Here is a 22,795-nt window from a genome sequence, read left to right on the forward strand (position 1 = left end):
GATCAACAAATAATTAATTGAACAACGTCGAGCCGCTGGGTTATGCTTTCGGTGCGGCGACAAATACCATCCGGGACACGTGTGTTCCAACAAATCGTTAAACATCCTACAAGCTACTAACAATATTATGGAGGTTTATGATGAAGAATGTTTACAAACAGGACAAAGCGAAGGGGCAGCCAATGGAAGAGAAGGCAAGGAAACTGAAATCATACCTGGGGAAGAGGAGCAGCAGGAAATAGAGGTATCAGTGCGTGCCTTAAGTGGAGAAATACCCCAAGAGACCATTAAGATAAGGGGTGAAACCAACAATCGGACTCTTACCATCTTGATAGACACAGGAAGCACTCACAGTTTCATCGACCTGCTAGCAGCCCAGTGTAACGCACTGGACCTTGCAAATTGTAGGGTTCGAGTGATTGAGTGTATTCTGAACTTTTCCAGACTTTCTGGTAGGTCGTTGACTGTGTTCCGACCTATGGTTCGAGTCCCGAGAATTGTGGTTTAAAACCTTGCATCAAAATCTAAAAAGTTGGATTTTTGGTCAGCTCTCGGATAGCCTTCAGCAGGCCGTGTACCGGTACGGGTTCGCTTGCTGTACCGGTACGGGTTCGCTTGCTGTACCGGTACGAGGTTGATGGCTGTACCGGTACGGGCCCGCGTACCGGTAAACAGGCAGTTTTTCGGCCAAACCCGAGGCTCGGGTTTGCGTTTTCGTGGGTTGTGTACCGGTACACAAACCGGTGTACCGGTACGTAGTGCAGTTTGGGGCTGTTTCGTGGAGGGGTGTTTTTGCAATTGTTACAACACCTTTATATACCACCCCAGCCCCCTTGGCTGCTCTCCTTGAGCTCCAAACAGAGAGAAACAAGGTGAGTCTTCCCCTCTTGGTTTGATCTCCATTTTTTGGTGATTTTTATGGGTTTTGATCTTTTTCCCTTCTCTCCTTCTTGCTTTTGTGGGTTTTTTCACCATTGGAGAAGCTTGGGATCTTGGTTGGAGCTTGTTTGGAGATCAACCTTCAACCCTAGAGGACTTGGAGCTTGGTTTTGAGCATCTTGTGAGGTTAGTAAACTTAATCTCCCATTTGGATTAAGTTTTGAAGGTTTCTTTTGAATGAAACCCTAGATTTTGGATTCTAGGGCTAGAATTGGGGATTTTTGATTTGTAGCTTCTAGAACCAAATTGATTGGTTTAGAACTTTGATTTAGGTTGGATTTGAAGGAATCTAACTCCCTTTTGGAGTTCGTGGGGGATTCCTTAGCGTTCGGTGAGTTTTCTCCAACCTAGCTAGAGAAGCTTAATGTTTGAGCTTAGCTTTGTTCGTAAGCCTTGTTTGACACTTGTTCCTACATCCCTAGGGTACTAGGAGACTAGAAGACACCCTCGTTGGAGCAAACGAGGAGTTCCGTTGTCAACTGTGGGTTTGGCTTCTTTGACATAGGGGGAAAATGCCCCCTACGTGGTTAAACGTTTTCGTATACCATAAATGCATGCATATTTATGTTGAGTAGAATTATTATGAATTTTTGGATGCTTAAAACGCCACCATTATGTGTAATGAAAATTTCACTCTATGTAGTAGAGCCATGTGAATGACATACATGCATGAGCTATGTAATCTGTAATTGCAACTTGGAAATATGTCTCTTATGTGGGGAAATGACTAGAATCATGCAATCTTAAGCATAATTGCCATGTTATGACTTAGTGAGCAAAAGTGTCATAAAGGGGAACTTGAACTAGAAAACGGTTGAAACTGCAACTTAGAGACATAATGTTAAGCCATTGTACATCTGCTATATACTCCATGTAGAGACATGATGACATAGAGATAGACCTTTGGGACATTCGATACATTCCATGTTATTAGACATGAGAACTGGGTACTTGTGACAGGACATATGACTACTTGCTATTGTGCTCATTCGCACATGCTTGTGAGGGTCGCTCCCTACAAGTCGGCACTCCGGAGATGACCATCGCGATTTATATTCGCCGTGCGGGATTCGGCGCCAAAGTGGATTGCCGTGAGCCAGGCTCATTCCTAGGGTGGGGATGATGACTACCACGGGGCCACTAGGCTCGGCATCGGCCAGACAGCCTACGGGTGGGTCTCAGGGCCATAGACAGTCTTCGGGTGGGTCTCTTCGGATTTGACTTTGAGTATCCACTATGACATGTGGACAGATGATGACTTAGTATATTGACTGGACATCGACTAGAATAGTAAACAACGACATCTTTACTAATTGCATTGAGGACATCGCATTGGTTGCATACCTATGGGTATTCATGTATACACATCCATGTACATTTATGTTATAGTTGCTTACTATTATGCCTATCATGCTAAGTAGAGACATCTGGTTATAGTAAGTTATACTTTTACTTACCTTTCGCTTTATTGCTTTTATAGCTACTTACCACTTTCTTTGTAGCTTTGGGCCTTGTGGTGCATTCACTGAAGTCAGTAATTGCCCACTGGGAACTATTTTTAATAGTTCTCACGCCTTCTTTTTTGTGGTTTCTTTCAGAGCCTTCTGCACCGGCGGAGGCACGGGATCGCGGCAAGGGGATCGCATAACTAGCTAGCGAGGAGCGGTTCTTTGCCTAGATGGTTTGCTTTTTCTTTTTGTAGTTGAGAGAGTGAGAGATTTTGTATCCATGTATAGAGACCACCTATGTATCTACTTTTAGCACTTGTATTTGGAATTTTCTTTGTATTACTTTATGCTTTTATTAGTGGATTCCAGCTTTATGCTCTTTTCTCTATTGTAGAACTTAGTATTATATCATGCTCTGATACTCCTAGTTGTCTTTTATTACCGCTTTATTTATTGTTGTTTTTAGACGCCTTATATGTTTTAGACGTATGGCGGGTCTGGGCACGCGCTGGGCGGGCTTCCGCTGGGTCCCGGGGCGTGACACCCAGGAGGTAGGAGCACGGATGGAAGTAGCTCTACCCCTGATAGTGACAGTAGCAAACGGGCACAAGGTTTTGAGCAAATTAAGATGCCCTGGATTCACTTGGACTATGCAGGGACAAACTTTTCGAACGGACTTGAGAGTGATCAGGATCGAAGGCTCTAACATGGTACTTGGAATTGATTGGTTAAAGTCTTATGGAGTGGTGACTTTCGATTTCGTATCCAACTCGGTGGCGATCAGTAAAGATGGACAGAAGTTAGAGCTAAAGGGGATTGCGGAAGGGGCTAGATTAAGTCTAATATCTGCAGCTCAGTGGAGGCAAGAAGCAGAGAAAGGAGAATGTTATCTCCGCAGGCACCAATCAACACCAAAAGATAATGAACAGGATGCTGACCTACTTCCGGAGATCCAAAGGGTGCTGGATAAATTTCAGGATGTGTTCGAGGAGCCAAGGGAGTTACCTCCAATCCGCATTCAAGACCATAAAATTCCTCTACAGTCTAACACAGCTCCGATTAACGTTAGGCCCTATCGGTACTCGCATGATCAAAAAGAGGAGATCGAAAAACAAATAAAGGAGTTATTGAGCCACAAGATTATTCAGCGGAGCAATAGTCCTTTCGCCTCACCCGCTTTATTGGTTAAGAAAAAAGATGGGAGTTGGAGAATGTGTATAGATTATCGCCAGCTTAACAAATGCACGGTGAAGGACAAATTCCTTATACCAATTATAGATGACTTGCTTGATGAATTGGGCGGATCGAAGTATTTTTCCAAGATAGATCTCAGATCGGCATATCATCAGATCCGGATGAATCCGGGGGACATTCATAAAACGGCATTCCGGACGCATCAAGGGCATTATGAGTTTCGAGTCATGCCGTCCGGCCTAACGAACGCACCCGCGACGTTTCAAGCCGTAATGAACTATACCTTCGAGTCATACTTGAGGAAATTCATCCTGGTTTTCTTTGATGACATTCTAATCTACAGTAAGAACATTGAGGATCATGAACAACATCTGCGCATCGCTTTGGAAGAATTGAGAAAGAATAAATTTTACGCCAAACGAAGTAAGTGCTATTTTGGGCAGAACCAGGTGGAGTATTTAAGTCACATAATATCTGACGAAGGGGTAGCCACCGATCCATCCAAAATTGAAGCGATGATTAATTGGCCGGTACCAAAATCTATGAAGGAATTGCGTGGATTCTTTGGACTTACCGGATATTATCGAAAATGCATAAAGGGATATGGAAAGATTACCAAGCCTTTGACTGAGTTGTTGAGAAAGGATCAGTTCGACTAGAAGGAAGAAGCACAAGTAGCTTTTGAAGAATTAAAGTTGGCTATGACAATGGCTCCAGTACTCGCTATGCCTAACTTTGGTGAACCCTTCACGATAGAAGCGGATGCTTGCGGCATAGGGATAGGGGCAGTACTGTCCCAAGGAGGAAGACCCATTGCCTATTTGAGCAAGGCTATTAGCGGGAAGCACCTGGGATTATCAACTTACGAAAAAGAGTTCTTAGCGATACTCATGGCGGTTCAAAAGTGGAAGCATTATTTAGGTACAGGTACATTTGTGATTAAAACAGATCATGAAAGCCTAAAACACCTACTCGAGCAAAGGATATCCACCCCGATGCAGCAGAAGGGCATGCTTAAGATGATGGGGCTTAATTACACGATTCAGTATAGGAGGGGTAGAGAAAATGCGGCAGCCGATGCACTATCCAGAAGAGAAGAAGGGGGAGTTGTATTGGCAATCTCAGCGGCAGTACCAACTTGGGTACGACAGGTGGCGGAAAGTTACAAGGGGGATCCATATTGTGAGGGGATAATAAAAGAGCTAACGTTGCGGCCAGACACCCCAGGATATTACTCCTATGGCAATGAGTTGCTACGCTACAAAGGGAGGCTCTATGTTGGGCAGACTGGACCTATACGGAAGAAAGTTTTAGATCAAATGCATAATTCTGCCTTGGGAGGCCACTCCAGAATCCAGAACACCTATAGGAGAGTTAAGCAACATTTTTTTTGGCAAGGATTAAAAAAGGATGTGGAAGATTGGGTCAAGGGGTGCACTGTTTGTGCTCAGAACAAAGTGGATGGAACACCATACAGTGGATTGTTGCAGCCGTTGCCTATTCCTCACCAAATTTGGGAGGACGTAAGTTTGGATTTCATTGAATCATTACCTAAGTCAGAGGGGCGCGATACAATAATGGTTGTAGTTGACCGGCTCACCAAATATGCTCATTTCATATCTCTTAAACATCCCTTTTCAGCATCGGATGTTGCTAAGGCCTTTATGGGAACCATCTATAAACTGCACGATTGTCCCAAGAGTATCGTTTCCGATAGAGACAAGATATTCGTGAGTCAGTTTTGGAAGAAGCTTTTCCAATCCATAGGAACCAAACTGCACATGAGTTCGGCGTATCATCCGGAAACTGACGGGCAAACGGAGAGGGTCAACAGGTGCTTGGAAACCTATTTGAGGTGCTTATGTTTTCAGCACCCAAAAAAGTGGCATTCTTGGTTAGCGCTAGCCGAATGGTAGTATAATACAAACTTACACTCGTCATTGGGAATAACCCCATACGAGGCGTTATATGGGCAACCTCCGCCAAATTACCTGGTGGCCGCTGTGGATACAGCTACCTCGCAGGAGTTTAAAGGGTGGGCTACAGAGAGAAAGAAGCTGACTAGAGAATTAAGGGATCGATTGCAAATAGCACAGAGCAGGATGAAGCAACAGGCAGACAAGCATAGGGTGGAGAAGGAGTACTCGGTGGGAGATTGGGTTTACCTTAAACTACAGCCCTATCGGCAAACCACGGTGGTGATAAGGAAAAATATTAAGCTTTCTTCATGATTTTTTGGTCCCTTTAAGATACTGGAGCGTATCGGGCCAGTCGCGTATAGGCTAGAGTTACCAGAAGGGTCAAGGATTGACCCGGTGTTCCATGTTTCTCTGTTGAAGAAGAGTCCCCCATCTTCAATTCAGGCATCTCTGACGGCACCATCTATCGGGGAAGAGGATAAGTTGCGGGTCGAACCAGAGGAAATACTTGAGAGGCGGACGGTGACGCGCGGAAACATGGCCGCGACCGAAGTTTTGGTGAAATGGGCAAATCTTCCAAGGGAGCTCGCAACATGGGAAGATCGTGGGTTCCTCAAAAGCCAATATCCATCTTTTGATCCTTGAGGACAAGGATCGACTTAAGTAGGGGGGATTGTTACACTTGTCAAGTAGTAAAGGAGGATTAGGAGCAGTAGTAGGAGGTTTAGCTAAAATAATGAGAAGAAAGGAGGCTTAGCTTTTCTCTGCTTCAGGTCTCCGGTTGGGGGAAGCGTCGGCCGTCAGCTTGGGAGCGTGGAGGGCGTCGGTAGGGTGAAGGTCGCCGGTGGAGGAGAAAAGGGGTGAGAGAAGCGGGGAGCGAAGAGGTCGATCCGAGCAAGCCGACAAGGGACTTAGAGCGTTCGACGAGGCGACTCAAGTTCCAGACGGTTCTGGCGGATTCGGGCGTATGGCGGATTCGGGCACAAGGATGGGAGCGACTGATCCAATATGTCTTGGGAGCGGGCCGGAGAATAAGCCCATGTGGGAATTTGGGCAGCAGATAGTAGGTTTAGGGAGTTCAATTAGAATTAGGGTTTGTTTTAGGTGAATAAAAGGGGCAGCGTGTAACAGAAGGTTTTTTTTATGCGAATTAATGAAATTTTCTTCTTCCTCATCAACTCCTAATTTCTCTTAATCTTTCTTCTTCTTCTTAATTTCCCCATTCATCTCCTTCCCTCTGTCTTCCCCCCTCTATTCTCTCTTCATCTTCTTTATTAGAATAGCTCGATTCTGATCTGATTAATCCGAGTCAGGCAGTTACGGGAACCATCATCCTTGACGCCGTCCTTCGTCTCAGCGAGATTTCATCATCGACGGGTTGCGCCGAGTCAGGTACGTAACACCCACATATAGCGACACTTTCATATAGTGTCGCTAATTTAGCCAGCAACACTTTTTTTTATCTGTACCTATATTTAAAAGTGTCGCTATATAATATTTTTGTTATAGTGACGCGACCGCAAACAGTACTTTTACTAAATTAATTTTCAAACCAAATTAAGCATGCCCGCTAACTTGCCACTCCTTTTTTGCCCTATTTATACATCCCTATGTAGCGTGGACATATCACACACTCACACACACCCTCCCTCAATATTAGCTAAAGAGATTTATAACTAAAGGTGTCTGTGGACCGAGTCGGGTCGGGATAGTTAATATACTATATCCGTACCCTAAAAAAAATTGGTTAGAAAAAAAAATATATATATATACCCTATCCATTTAACTTCAGGTCGGATCCGGATCTGGATATTTAAGTTACTAATATACCCGTCGGGTCTATTTGGGCGGATCTAGGTAGTGACTACCCTCCGTATACTATCCCTTTAAGATCGGGTACTGGTCGGATCTAAATCGGGTACGGGTACCCGTATACATATATTTTTTTATAAACTTTATTAAATAGTATGTGGACAAACTATAAATCTTTCCTTATAAAGAGAATATAAGTTATAATAATTATTAATATTACATACTAACATTAAAAACAATAAAAAAATAAAGAAGAATTTGAAAATTTACTAAATAGAATATTCATTAGAAAAAACTAAGTTGTCGACTTTGATTGGAAAAGGAATTTGGAAAAAACTTACTTGTGCAATGCCTATGAGGAGTAATATCGCTAATGATGATAACGATGTAAATATTAGTTCATAAAAAACTCATAGGCGAAAATGAAACAAAAAAAATAATAAGTAAGAAATAAAGAGTAAAAAAAAAAAAGAAAAAAAAAGGAGTAAAAGAGCGGCTAATGTTTCATTGTTTCACTAAGATGAAAATTTTTAGAAACCCTTCATATATAAATTCTATTAAAATTGATCCTTCAACTTTAAAAGTTCAAATCTTTTTTATTTACTATCGGATATTTCATCGGGTCCGGATCCGAGTCCGGATTTGAAAACTATTCCGGACCCTACCCATTTAAAAGTTGGGTTCGGGTCGGGTCCAAATCGGGTATGGGTATAAAATATCCAGACCTATGCCCGAAACTTTAATGGGTAATTTTCTTTACCCGTATACTATCCATTTTTTATCGGGTCTGGTTCGGATCCGGATAGGGTCCGGATAGGGTCCGGATAGGATATGGTATATCGAATATTTTGGACAGCTTTACTTATAACAAAGATGTCTCACCCTCGTGCCACCGGCTTTGATACCACATGTGGATATAACCACAATTCCAAAAACACATGTGATAGAAAGAACACACCCATCACACTTAAGGGCTCAAGTATAGCGCTTACGAATTTCAATCTGACTCAATTCATCTGAACATTAGATCTATTATTGGGTCTTTTACCGTTAGGTTTATTGTGGACCGCAACCTCACTTAACTTATTTAGCTCACCCAATTCAACTTACTAATCTTCTAAGTATGTTGTTATGGTACAAAAAGCTGAATATATTTTAATCAACAATAAATAATCAACAGTAGGGACCGTGCGTAGTGGGTCCCTGCTAGAATTATTTAGCATGTGCTACAGGCACTTACTGACATGCCTAGCTAATTTAATAGCTGGTCCCCGTGTTAATGGTTTGGGCCAAATCATGTGCCTTCTAAACAATTGGAGAAGTCAAAAATGGGTTTTTATTGAATTGATTAACCAAAACCTAATCCATCAATTTTTTTTCTTAATTATATATAGAATATTATGTCGAAATGAGTCATGAGTTGTTAGCACAAACTTCTAATTTAATGCAAGATGACTTAATGGGTATTAAAAATAAGGTTATTTTTGAATAACGGAGATATATCCGAAGGTATATTGGAAATAAAAAATAGGATTAATTACATACAAGTTCCTATAAATATAGTAAATTGTAAATATATGTACAAAATTCAATTTTTATATATTGTCCCTACAAAAGTCCTAATTAATATTTTCAAAAATATTCTTACTGTTAAAATTTGTTAGAAAATTTTATTTAACTATAGGTTAAATACTTAACCCTGCTTAGTTTATGAGATAATTTGACATTTTTACTCCTTTTATATTATACTGTTGTGATGGCAAAATTGTAAATATAAATAGTTCTCTAATGGTGACAAATCAGAAGGTATATTTAAAAATATTAGAACTTTTGTAGGAATAATATATAAAAGTTGAATTTTTTTAAAATATATTTATAATTTAATATATTTGGAGGGACCTGCATGTATTCAAGCCTAAAAAATATAGAAGTATATAAAATATTTTAAAAATTTTTAGACGTATGTAGGTAGTTATACTTTTTTTTTAACTAAATTTTCAAAGGTCGGAATTAAATACTCCTTTCAAACAGGAGAGTAATCAAATCTACATTTTTATTTGATAAAAAAAAAACACAATTGTAGAAAAGTCATTGGTGGAAGAGTCATCCCAAAACATGCGAGTTCACATGGTGTGAATTCTCGATTTTTCCACGTGATGTTATGAGGCTTTCAATTTCTTTTTCACTTTTTTTTTTTAAAAAAAAATCCAATCCTTATCTCGAATTATTTACCATCCAAAGCCGTTGATCGAAGCCGGCCTTTTCATAGTCTTAAAAGGAAAAAACGAAGAGCTTTCAAACTAAAATATAAAATGTTGCTTTTAGCTACCATATTATCATATTAGGTTTTAATATGTCTCTAGTTAATTTGGAGTTAAAATGGGACACGTACTGATATATTTGTGACGTCCCACTTTTCAAGAGTTCATCCATTCTAGCTAGAACTATTACTGTAGTCCTAACACGCTTAATTCTTTTATTCATTTCTCGAATCTGACCATCACTCAAAATACTATAATCGGATTAACACTAGTTTTTAACCCTATTATATATTATATATAAGATTACCTGGGGCCGACCTTTTTAAGTCCTGACGTCTCCGTCAAGCTCAAACTCACAAATATTAGACGATTTGAAACTCATATCGCTAGTCTTAACCGACCTTGTGGGGAAACCGCACTCTGCTCATAACAGTCATTAGCATGAGAGACGTCTAGCTCTTCCTGCTGTTTAATCTGGCTCAACCGAGATTCATCTCGCACTTTCGGCTGGTAATTATTTCTGATACCAACTGTAACGCCCCCTTCCTATGGGATCACCCATTATAGAATTGCTCAAGTATTAGCACGCTTAACTTTCTTAATCTTTTAGATCTATCTACCATTCAAAATGTCATAGGTGGGTTAAAAATTTTAGTCCTATTATATTGTATATATAAAATTGTGGAAAAACTTCAAAAAAACCCCCTGTGGTTTCATTGTTTCTCACTTTAGTACCCTGTCGTTTAAAGTGTATCAATTTGCCCTCATGTGGTTTCGTTTTTATCTTTTCGGTAGCTTTTTCGTTAATATTTCATTAAATTATATACAAAAAACTTTATATACCCATCTAGATTTATCAAGTATTCACTTTAGTACCCTTTAATTTTAACTTTATCACTGATTTAAGAAAAAAAATAATAAAATTGATAAGAAAAAGAGAAAAAAGAAACCACAGGGGGGCAAATTGATACATTTTAAACAATAGAGGGGCAAAGTGAGAAACTACGAAACCACAGAGGGGTTTTTGAAGTTTTCCTTAAAATTATTTGGGTTCTCACAATTTTTATGTTGTACATCTTTGCTTCCTGGCCAGAGCTTTCGCTCCCCCACACAGTAGGGCGATGAAAGCTCAGATATAGCGATCGACAAAATAGATATGCAGTATCAATTTCGTCCAACTTCTAATTAATCCAGCTTCTCCCGTTGATAAAAAGATTCATAGTTTTTCTTGGATTAATTCTACAAAACTAAGATCTTCTAGTGAAGATCATGACCTAGCTTTCTAAAAGTTCTACTAAGTATGGCCTTGTTTGTTAACAAGGTGAGTAAAAATACTAATTAATTTTATATTATAAAGAATTTTTTAAAAAATGTTATCTATAGGATTATACATCTAATACACTTAGATTCAAAGGTTCATCATACTTCTTTAAGGTTTTAGTAAAAATAAACAAATTATAAGACAAGTGAACAGATCGGCCACAAAAAGAAGATCAGGCATAAATTTTACACCTATGTTATAGTTGTACAAGTAGTATTATTTAAAATATCATAAAACGATGTTTTTACCCATCGCATTACAAACCACGACGGTAAACAGTATTTGTACTAAATTTTTTGTTTTTTTTGAGAGATGTACTAAATTAATTTTCAAACCAAATATTAAGCATGCCCACTAACTTGCCACTGATCCTTTTTTGCCCTATATATACGTCCCTATGTCGTGTGGCCATCTCACACACACACACACACACACACCTCCACCTCAATATTAGCTAAAGAGAATTATAACAAAGATGTCTCACCCTCGTTATCTTCTACTGCCCTTGAATTTGATCACCATCACCTTAGCCTTGCTCTCTCAAAGATCTCAAGCCCAGCTGAGCCCCTCCTTCTACGACTGCACCTGCTCCGACGTGTCGGCGATCGTTCGCAGCACGGTGCAGCAGGCGCAGACCTCCGACCCCCGCATCTACGCCAGCCTCACTCGCCTCTTCTTCCACGATTGCTTCGTCCAAGTAACTTTCTTTTAGTTATATATATATGTATTTCACTTCTTTTCCTATTCTAATCTCAAAATCGAGAACTTATAAGTTGTACATGAAGAAACATCGAGTTAATGTCCTAATTTCGACATTAATATGCACCACATATAAGTTAGTTAGGATATATAGTACTCCCCGTACTATGCGTTTACTTTTTTTCTTTTTTTTTTTGAGAGAAATATAACATGCTACCGCTTTATTCAGTAAGAAAATGAATTTAGTAATAAAGTGAAGTATCGTGGCTTTGTAAGAGATCGAAAAAAAAAAAAAAATCACTAAACACAATAATTAATGATCCCATATATTCTTGAGTGCGTATACTAAACACAATAATGTCTATGCGTTACTTTTTATTTAAATATTTTGGTCTCTGAACTTGTATGCATATTGTGCTTTCAGTGGCAATAATCAAGAAGTTTTATTTTTATGAATTATTATTTTAATCCTTTTGTATGCCTAACTTAGTTTAGTTTGCTCTAATCAAGATTATGATGCTATCAATTTTACAACTAAAATCAAATATGTTCTTTTTAATATTCAAGAAATGAAAGTATAGCATGTGTGTACAGAAACTAAAGTGTGCAAATAATTAATGAAGGTTAGTACCAATTTGCAATATTCTACCCTAAAATTTTTTTAGGTTACTTATAGAAATACTGGATTTCTTCATCGACAAACTTGTTTGATCAACTTTTAGGGTTGCGACGGGTCGATTTTGCTGGTCGATAGTTCGACGATTCAGAGCGAACAGGATGCGCGACCAAACAAGAACTCGGCTCGAGGTTTCAACGTCGTCGACGACATCAAGACGGCCGTGGAAAATGCTTGCCCAGGAGTCGTCTCCTGCGCCGACATTCTCGCTCTCGCTGCTGAAGCTTCAGTTAACTTAGTAAGCCATTTTTTCCATCTCTCTCTCTCTCTCTTCGAGTCTCTATAATGGATTCTCAATATTCGTACAGATGTATCGATACGAAGTTTTATTTATCAAATATATTCCTCCGGAGGTGCATAGCCTACAAATATATTTCTCTGTTAGTTAACCAGTAAAAATTATTTTTTCTACAAAATATTTTTAATTATATTTTAACCTTATTTATCATTTTTGATATTTTTATTTTAACTTTCTTAATTTGTTGGATTTTGCACTGATGTACTAGTCACCATATCTCTCTATGGATCTCTGAAAACAAGTGGTAAGAAGGTGACAGGAAGTACTTCTCCTTAAAATGAGATATAATTCATTTTCAAAGCTGCAACCACTTTTTTATGAACTTGGTCTTGTTACTTTATTATCTTTTGACTGGTGAACAAGTGAAAAATTTATTATCGGAACTGTGAAGAGAATTGATAGTTCTAATAAACAGGCTAAATTATAAAATAATAAATTAATTTTTATCTTGTATCTTATTTCCATCTCAAAGAGATCCAATTTTAAAATAATTGTTTAATTCTGCTTTAAAATGTTATAGTTTTAGTAAAATTTACCTCTATCAACTTATTTTGGTAAAATTTTACAATCAAATATAAAAATTATATATTCCAACGTTTGGGATGTTTTGACACAACAATAAAGTGTAGGGGAAAGTTAATGCAATTTTTAATACAAGAAGGTATATTTAAGAAATGAGCTAAAGTGAACAAAAAGATTTCGTAATCTAGGGTAATAAATTAATATGCCGACATATATAGCTTGTAGACACTCAACTTCTTAATGAGGATTAGTTAGGAGAAGGTATTTTAATGAGGGTTAGTTAGGATAAGGTGATTTGACAAGTTCTTGGTGCAATTAATAGCACTAAGCACTTGGTGCTATCAAGTTTTCCGCCGTTAGATCTATCATTTTGACAATTTCCACCAATTAGATCATACTATTCAATAACCATCCACTCAATTCTAAGGCTTCGTTTGGTTCGCGGTTAAGTAAGAACTAGTTATTCTAGTGATAGGGTTAAGTTCAGGGTTAAACCTAGAATAGATCAATTTTGTTTTTGGATGATAATTAAGCTGTTCTTGGAATTAAGAAAAATAGAGTTTGGATAGATAAGGTGGAATAAAAAGAATAGTAGGTAGCTATAAATAAAAAATAATGATATTACCCCAATTATTATATTTGAATTTAAATTTTTTTTATTTCATATTTAATTTTCAAATTTAAATAGATAACTTTTACAATTAAAAATTTAAATTAATATCTATATTTTTAAATCTCAAATTTAAAAATTTAAAGTTATAAATTTTAATTTTAAATTTTAAATCAAATCTAACAAATATAAAATTACAAATATAAAATATCAAATTTAAAATTTAAATAATTAAAATAATAATTTAAACTTTAAAATTTCAATAATTAAAATAACAATTTAAATTTTAAAATTCAAAATTAAAATCTATATTTTTAAATCTCAAATTTAAAAATTTAAAGTTATAATTTTTAAATTTTAAAATTTAAATCAAATCTCAAGTTACAAATATAAAAAGTTAATTTTAAAATTTAAATAATTAAAAATAAAAATTTGAAACTTAAAATTTTAAAAAATCAATATAAATTTTAAAATTTAAAATTATATAATTTTAAAATTTAAAATTTAAAATTATATTTAAAAATTAAATAGGGGTGGGAACCCCTGTTCCAGGGGTGGGATAGGGTAACTCCACCCCAAATGGGTTATCGCGAATAATCCATTTGGGGTGACATTAACTAATCCCACCCCCTAAAAATTGTGTTTGGGGTTAAATAGGGGGATAACCCCTTCATCCCCCTCTTTAATCCCGAACCAAACGAGGACTAAGGGACCACTATCATACTAACCGAACATCCCTTCATCTAAATTAAGGGCTAAAACCTAATAGCACAAATGACTTGGTACTATTAATAGTATAGTAGTCTAATTCTAAATATATGTACATATATATAGCCCTGTGACCATTTCAACTCCTTAGATCATACTATTCCATCAGCCAATCACTAAACTCTGAGGAACCGCTGTCATCCTAGCTAACCGCATTTCTTCATCCACGAGGCGAAAACTTTCACCTCCCTACATCGTAATTGACTTCGACCTGCGATAAGCAGAAGTTTTTTATTTTTTATCTTTTTTTTTGAGAGATAGGTAGCACGCTAGCTGCTTCGTTTATTTCATTTAGAAATAAAACTTGGCTGGAATTGTGAATCAACTAGGATTCGAACTTGGGTCTCGGGTACCAACCTCCAAGCCCTTTGCCACTTGCTCTAGGGACGGTCGGTACGGGCCAAAAACCTTAATACCAATGACTTCGTGCTATTAGCAGTATTCTAGCCTAGTTCTACACACACATACACCTTGTTGTGTGCTATTATGAATATTTTTGTGAAACAAATATAGAAAGTGGAGAGCATAAGTTTTGAAGCCACTAAATGAATAACGGTTAAAAAAAATAACTTTTACCAGAACTTTAATTCGATTAAAAGTCATTTTCAACCTATAAAATAGTTACAAGCACAAACAACTTGGACCCTTCTAGTGGAGTTGAGCTTGAGCTAGGCTTATTGAACATCTGACCAACTTAGGCCCCCTATGGTACTGAGGGTTGTTTAATGCTATTGGATAAAAAAGATTGCTAGGGCAAAATCATATAAACATATGCTACCCCATTTTATACGGACAATGAAAATTATATATTGTATCTGGATCATTGCATTTACAGCGTGATATCTTTTATGCAAATAATGAATGATATATTTTTTCATCACACTTTCTGTCTGTACATAATGCATCGTCCATTTATTCCAAATAGAAACTTAGATGGTTAATGATCCAAGATAAAACGATTGTCTTTTTTAAAATTTGTTATTCTTTTTAATCCTTGGGTTGGAGTGCAACTAATTTGTATCATAATAATAATTGTAATAGGCCGGGGGACCGTCATGGACTGTGTTATTGGGGAGAAGGGATAGCACCACTGCAAACTTCACTGCAGCCGGCAATCTCCCCGGCCCCTTCGATAACCTAACCACTCTCCAAAAGAAGTTCTCCGACGTCGGCCTCCATGACATCGATCTCGTCACATTATCAGGTATCTGCATAATCATCAAATATCAACACTTTGTTCTATTACTGTCGTTGTTCTCATTCAATTTCTCTACTCGAAATGCAAAAGTTAAACGTTCTAAAACATACACACAAAACTGGAAGAAATTATGGTTTGTTTAGCTCCCAGTAAATTAAGCCCTAAAAAATTTTAGAACTTCTACTTTCGCCAAGTGGCATTGCTGGGTGTTGCCATATAGTAATGAGTTGTTTGCTTGATCATGTATTTAATAGACTCAAAATCAAGATCATGTCTTCTGAATTTCTTTACAACTCAGTGCATAAGAAAATTTTATGCACGAGACGAACCTGCCGCTCATCGAGGGTAGAATTTATAAACCTATTTTAAAGTGAGACATGAACTCCTAGCTAGCTCAATGTAGAATGCGTAGTTGCAACTATGACAGAACGAAAAAGTAAGTGGATTTTTCTTTCTTTTTCTTTCTATTCTTTGTAGGTAGTTAGTGATGTTCTCTTATGCATTCACTTTCGTCGATAACAGGAGCTCACACATTCGGCCGAGGCCAATGCCAGTTCTTCAGCAATAGTCGGCTCTACAATTTTAATGGCACCGGGAAACCAGACCCGACCCTAAACTCAACCTACCGAACTATACTGGAGCAAAACTGCCCCCAAGGTGGGAACGGATCGGTCCTGAACAATCTCGACCCGATCACACCGAACAAGTTCGATGGCAACTACTATATAAATCTACAGAACCACAGAGGGCTTTTCACATCCGACCAGGAACTCCTGTCGGATCCCAACGCGACGACGACCGCCTCGATTGTAAACAATTTCGCCGGCAACCAGCGCGCATTCTTCAATAGCTTCGTGCAGTCGATGATCAAAATGGGGAATATTAGTCCCTTGACAGGGAGCAGTGGGGAGATCAGAACCAACTGCAGTGTGGTGAATAGTGGATCCGGTTTGGAATTGCATATTCAGATTCGACACGATTCAGACACGGGTTCAGCTGCAGAATAAGAAATTAAAAGATAGGGTAAATTGCATGTTTGGTGCTCAACTATGAGGTGGGTGACTTTTTGGTCCTCGATCTTTAATTTGTTGCAATTTCTGTCACAAACTTTCCGAATTATCACAAGCAAGTCCTGCAACCCAATTTAATTAATTAAATATTCATATATCGCTAAAGTAGAAGTGATATAGCATTGATGTGATTGACAATACATCAATAATTAAGATGACACATCACTTTTACATCAGCGATACATCAACATTTAATTAACTAAATTAGATCGTAGAATTTGATTATAATAATTCTAAAGGTAGAAGCCAGAAATTACAACAAATTATAATTTGAGGACTAAATGGTCACCGGCTTCATAGTTTGAGGACAAACATGCAATTTATGGTAAGAAATATACATGGTTGCTGAACTTAAATCTAAATTTCGAACTCTTTGTGATCACAATAATATGATTTGAGACATATCCTCCTTTTTCTCTCTCTCTTCTATCTCTTGCTCTCTTTCGTATCTTACTTTTTCCTTATCCACAACTGTACTCTAATAATGCGAAAAAAAAGTCTAAAATAGAACAGTCGCATAGATAATGTGGTATTTGTTGGATTGTTCGTGCTAACCATTAATTCCAAAAGCACTACAACAGAATTAGGTTATAGGGACACATATTTAGGACACTTTTGAGTAAGTATCTCATTTATGCTAAAACTTAAAAACACATCTACTAATGCCTAAATATAAAGCCCAATCCAACCAAAAATAAAAGATTACTCTACTAAACCCACCACACCCAGTCCATTTGGCCCGATTACAAACAGAAAAGAAAAAAAAAAAAGAAAAATTAATTACCATCTTTTCTTCTCTCTTCACTTAATCCACTGAAATTCTAGACGAAGAGCCTTTACTGTCGTCCTCCTCCGCCACCGCAGCCAATGAGATAGAGTTTCGGTGGTTGCTAAATGCTTAAATAAGTATTGATAAATTAGCAGCACTCTTTTAGGTTATAGCGACACTCTTTAACTGTCACTATATACCTAGCGACCCCACATATAGCAACAATTTTTAAAAGTGTCGGTAATTTTAGCTAGCAGCACTTTTTTGACATGTACCTATATTTAAAAGTGTCGCTATAGACCATTTTTGTTGTAGTGAAGCTCGAACTGTTAGAAATACGCAATCAATTCACTTAAAGCGTACAGATACAGCGCCCATGGATCTCGATTGTGACTCGGTCCAACCAGCCTTATGTCATTTCGAACATGACTCCGCCTACATGACCTCCCGCCGTAGAATAGGATGCTGGCCCATTTAAACCAGCAATATTATCTTCAACCAATCACATTTGAACCCTAGAACTCACTCATGATTCGATCACGGGGTTTTAGAAAAATATTTTCTTTTGTATTTTTCAATAAAGTATGGTCTCACCTTGCTTTCAATAAAGTATGTTTTTCCTCAAGTACGAGTGCCCTCACCTTTCTTTCAATAAAGTATGGTCTCACCTTTCTTTCAATAAAGTATGTTTTTCCTCCAGTGCTAGAGTCCTCACTTTTCTTTCAATAAAGTATGTGTGTGTGTGTGTGTGTGTGTGTGTGTGTGTTTTATATATCGTTTCTCCCATTTCTTCTCACAATAAACAAGATGCATAGGCTTTCATCATGCTCTCTCGATCTCTTTCCATTATGGTGCCTTATCTTAATCTACTCGTTGTCCCCCGTTGATCGAAGCACTAGTTTGGTCATCATATTGTCGAGCACTAGTTTGGGCATCGTGATCAGTATTCTAATCATAGTGGTCCGCGGTGGATTCAATAAAAGTGATGTCGCTCACCAGCTGGGTGACTGCTTCCATGGGTGTGTTTGATTCGCTCATTTTTCACACTCTTAAATTAGAATTGGAATAAACGAATCTGTTTGTTCGTATTTGGTATATAAGATTTTCATTCTAATTTTTATTTCTCGGTGAATGCGAATCCCTTAATTACTTCTTTTTCCAATCCGGATCCGGACGGAATGGATTTGTTCGGATTAAATTTAATTTTTTTAAACTTATTTTTTAATTAAAATATAAGTTCAAGTTTAAAAATTATGTTTATAAATTTAAATTTAAATTTGAACTTAAATTAAAAATTAAAATTCAATCAAGTATTTCGAATCTAATTTATAAATTTGAATTTGAATTTAAATTTAATTTAAAATCTAAAATTTTCTTCCAATTTTATTTAAAATTTAAATTAAAATATATGAATTCAAATTGAAATTTAAATTATAATTTTAAGTTTGAATTTGAATAAATCGAAATTAAGTTTTATATTTTGAATTATCCGTTCAATTTCTAATTTTTATTTTTTAAAAAATATATTTAAAATTTTGACATTATTTTAAATATTTGAAGTAAATTATTAATATTTAATTTTTAGTTTGAATTTAAACTAATATATTATAAAAATAAAATTGACATATTAATTTGCTTACATTTTTGATATCATCTATCTGAACCAAACACCGACAATAGAAATGATTCATTCCGATTCTGATTCAGGTGGCAAACTATATAAAATAAGATAATGAATCATTCCAATTCTATTTCCAATTTATTCTCATACCGTTTTCGATACTAATTTCGATCTTGAATCAAACACACCCTTTATGTCCCAAGTTTGTCTTTATAGTTTTTTTTTCCTTTATTTCTCATGGGCTTTCACGATTATGCCTTTGATTGTTCTGTTAACTTAGTTGCTTAGATTTGGGAACTAATCTATATATCTTTCTCATCTCTATTTAAATTAGGTTTGGGGACTGTCTATTGTATCTTTCCATTTGTTTGGTTTTGGAATTTTATGTATGTTTTCTTTTTATATCTTTATTGTTCAGGACTCTGCTCAAAATTTTTCTTGAAAATTAATTATTGTCATAATCAAGTCCTACTTCAAGGGAATGCCTACGGTTTTTTTCTTTTAAAAAAATATATATCATTTTAGATATATATAACTCATATATATATTTTCCAAAGTGAACTATTTACAAACCCAAAAAAAGGTGAAATAAAAAGTTAGTAAATTTTTCCATTTTTTTTAAAAATTATTTGTTAAGTTCATTGAGGTTAAAAGCGTTAGGAATGGCTTCCATTTCGCTGTTAATTGTAGATTGTTTAAAACTTTGTAACTGTTTCGTGTCAAAAATTAATCAAGAGTACTATTTTTTGTTTTTTTGTTTTGAAAATAAGTTTGCAAACTTACAATAATATATAAAAAAGAGTATATAGAGAAGTCCATCTCTAGTTTCTTGAATAAAGTAGAACTTGAGCAAAGCAAAAATAATATACACAAACAAGGGCAAATACAACATTAGCTATTTAAAAAACAGGGGTTATTTTTATAAATTTTAAATTTTTTAATCAAAATACTAAATTAAATGGAAATAATTTATTATTATTATTTTTTAATTTTATATATTTTTAAAAAATTAAAAAATTAAAGGGCCGGCCTGGGGCATGGCCCGGCCCGGCATGGCCCGTGACTTCTGGGCTGCAGGGCTGTGCTGGGCTGGGAGCTGGTTAGCTCTGGCCCAGCACGGCTCGGCCCGAATTTGACGACGGGCTGGGCCGGGCCGCCCCATGGCTCATTTCAGCCCGACTAATGAGGGCCATGCCGGTCCGGCACGGCTCATATTACACCCCTATCCCTAATCTTTATTATTTTGTTCATTATGGCCTTTGCCATCTAAGCATTACACAGAGTAACTAACTCAACGCAACTTCTGTGTTTACGACCCAAAACTATGATGCTAGATAAAGTAAGTCTTGTGTGATAACCAAACTCGGTAATATCGATCAAAATGCTTTTGTTTAGTTATTAGTATCAGAATGTTTATTGCTTATATACTGGCAATAATTTCTTTTTATGCAATACGAAACTAGTTGAGTACTGTAGATTCTCCCTTTTTAAACTTTGACGGTTAAACTTTGACACTCAATCAATTTTACACACAGAGACTCTCTTCGTTGCAAATGGCGCCCTTGTGAATTCTAGCCGAACACATAGTCCAAAATAACTAGCTAGACATGAGTTCTTACTTTAAGCTTATAACTGCTTTGGTAACATCTGTTATACCCAGTCCACTAGATCCTAAGCAAGAACCATAAGCCAAGTTATTAATATTAGAGTGCTTGGTCCTTGCATACCCAGAGGAAGTTTCGTTTCAAGCCAATATGAAAATATTGGAGTGTCACATCTTAATAAGTGTCACGCATCTTGTTACCAAAACCTATGGCTTACCCCAAAAAAAAAAATTCTATAGATGAGATTTTTATCCATATATGTGAAAAAAACTACAGTTGCATATTGTTTCCTTTAAATTTGATATTAGCACATAAACTAGGCTGAGATTGCGACGCCCTAATAGTCCCACATTTTGTGGGAAGGAAATTATGCATGAAAATTTAAGGACCAATTAATGCTCTAATAGTAATAACTAAGCTTAAACATTTTAGGTTATGTTGGTTCATAATTGAAATATGGATAGAAAAAATAATTGGGTTGTATTGGAATAGAACATGAAATAGCAAATCATGCAAAAATATTTGTTTTATTATTGGAATAGATATTAAAATGGATATCTAGAATTAGGGTTTTGCTTAAGAGAGAAGGGAGTGAAAAGGGAAGAGAAGAGCGAAGTGTTTGAGAGAGACGGCTTTGAGTGATTTACTTTGGAATGGACCAATCCAGAATTGAAAGCCGGATAGAGCTATAAATGGATATGGTCATTCCCATTCCAAAATGGAGTGCAAATAGAAATTCTTTTTCTGTAAAACAAGTAACAATTATCAGAATCAATAAAAATCTCATTTTGATCCAAAGTCTAAAATACATAAACCAAACAAGTCTTTAGTTTCAGAGTCGGTATCGATATGCTAGTCGATAGTGTGAGATAAGATGACCTAATAGTCCCACATTGGATGAAAGAGAACTATGCATGGAAACTTAAGGACCAAGGCTTAGTACTAAAACTGGCCTTAAGCATTTTGGGCTAATGGTTTAGGCCGAATGAGTTATTAGTTTAGTGGATTTTAGTCGTTATAGAGATGTTGCTAGGCCTTGGTGCTATAGATTCATTTTTGACGATAGGGCTTTCGATTCAATAACCGACACGGCTAAAAATGGTTGAGGTACTTTGTAAATCGTATAAACAAATTTTGGAATAATTTGATGCCATTCATGTAGTGATCAAGCAACCTCAAAATTGAAAGTTTTTCATTTTTGTTTTATTATATTTTTAAGAATTTTTAAATTGGCCAATTTGCATAAAAAATCCACTACTTTTGTGATTTTTAAAAAGTGGGTCATTATTCTGATTTTGTAAATTCGGGCAAGATTTTCAGAAAATTAATCAAAATACCTTTATTCTCTTTTCTCTCTCTCTCTTTTTTTTCCTTTGTTCTTTTTTTTTTTTTTCTTTCAGACCCTCCTCTACCACCTCCGCGGCCCTCAACGATGGACGAGGGCAGCGCTGTCTCCTCTTCCTCCACCTCTGCCTACGCCGGTATCAACACCGAAGTCGGCGCCAGAGGAGAAGAACTCGGAGTCGCCTCTGCCTCTGCCTCCGTTGGCATCGGCATCAACACAGCGCTAGAGGCGAAGAACTCAGAGTGGGCGTGGATGAGGGCGAAGCAAATGGAAGCGATGAGCTCGTGGCCGATGAGGTGCTCACTGCCCGTGAGAATGAGGACGAAGACGTGTCCATCTCCAAGGAGCGAAAAAAGATATAGAGGGTAGAAAAAAAAAGTAAAAAAATAAGAAAAAATTTCTCCTTAAAAGACCATTATATATCATCGTATTACAGGAAAGGCCAAGAATCAGAGAAGAATGAAGAAGAAGATGATGGTTGCACTATTAATATAAAGTTACACTGTTTCACAAAAAAATACACTATTTAAGATGAATGTTGTACTCTTTGAAATGAAAATTGTATTCTTTAAAATAAATTTGCATTCTTTCGACAAAAGCTATATTATTTTAGAGAAAATTGCACCCTACTTTCTATGGCAACCACTCTCGCCAGTGCAAAAATGGGTTGTAGCTCGGCTTCTTCCTCTTTTCATAATCATTTTTGAACTACGAAACGCTT

General features: G+C 36.7%; 1 protein-coding gene across 1 annotated transcript; it reads left to right on the forward strand.

The window, feature by feature from the left end:
- Positions 11,313–17,158, forward strand: LOC109711607 (peroxidase A2-like). The gene is made up of 4 exons (XM_020234750.1): positions 11,313–11,591; positions 12,316–12,507; positions 15,509–15,671; positions 16,188–17,158. Exons 1-4 carry the CDS (start codon positions 11,370–11,372, stop codon positions 16,670–16,672), a joined length of 1,062 nt encoding a protein of 353 aa, XP_020090339.1. The 5' UTR covers positions 11,313–11,369; the 3' UTR covers positions 16,673–17,158.

The sequence above is a fragment of the Ananas comosus genome, linkage group 1, assembly GCF_001540865.1.
Source record: "Ananas comosus cultivar F153 linkage group 1, ASM154086v1, whole genome shotgun sequence".
NCBI classification, from domain to species: Eukaryota; Viridiplantae; Streptophyta; class Magnoliopsida; order Poales; family Bromeliaceae; genus Ananas; species Ananas comosus.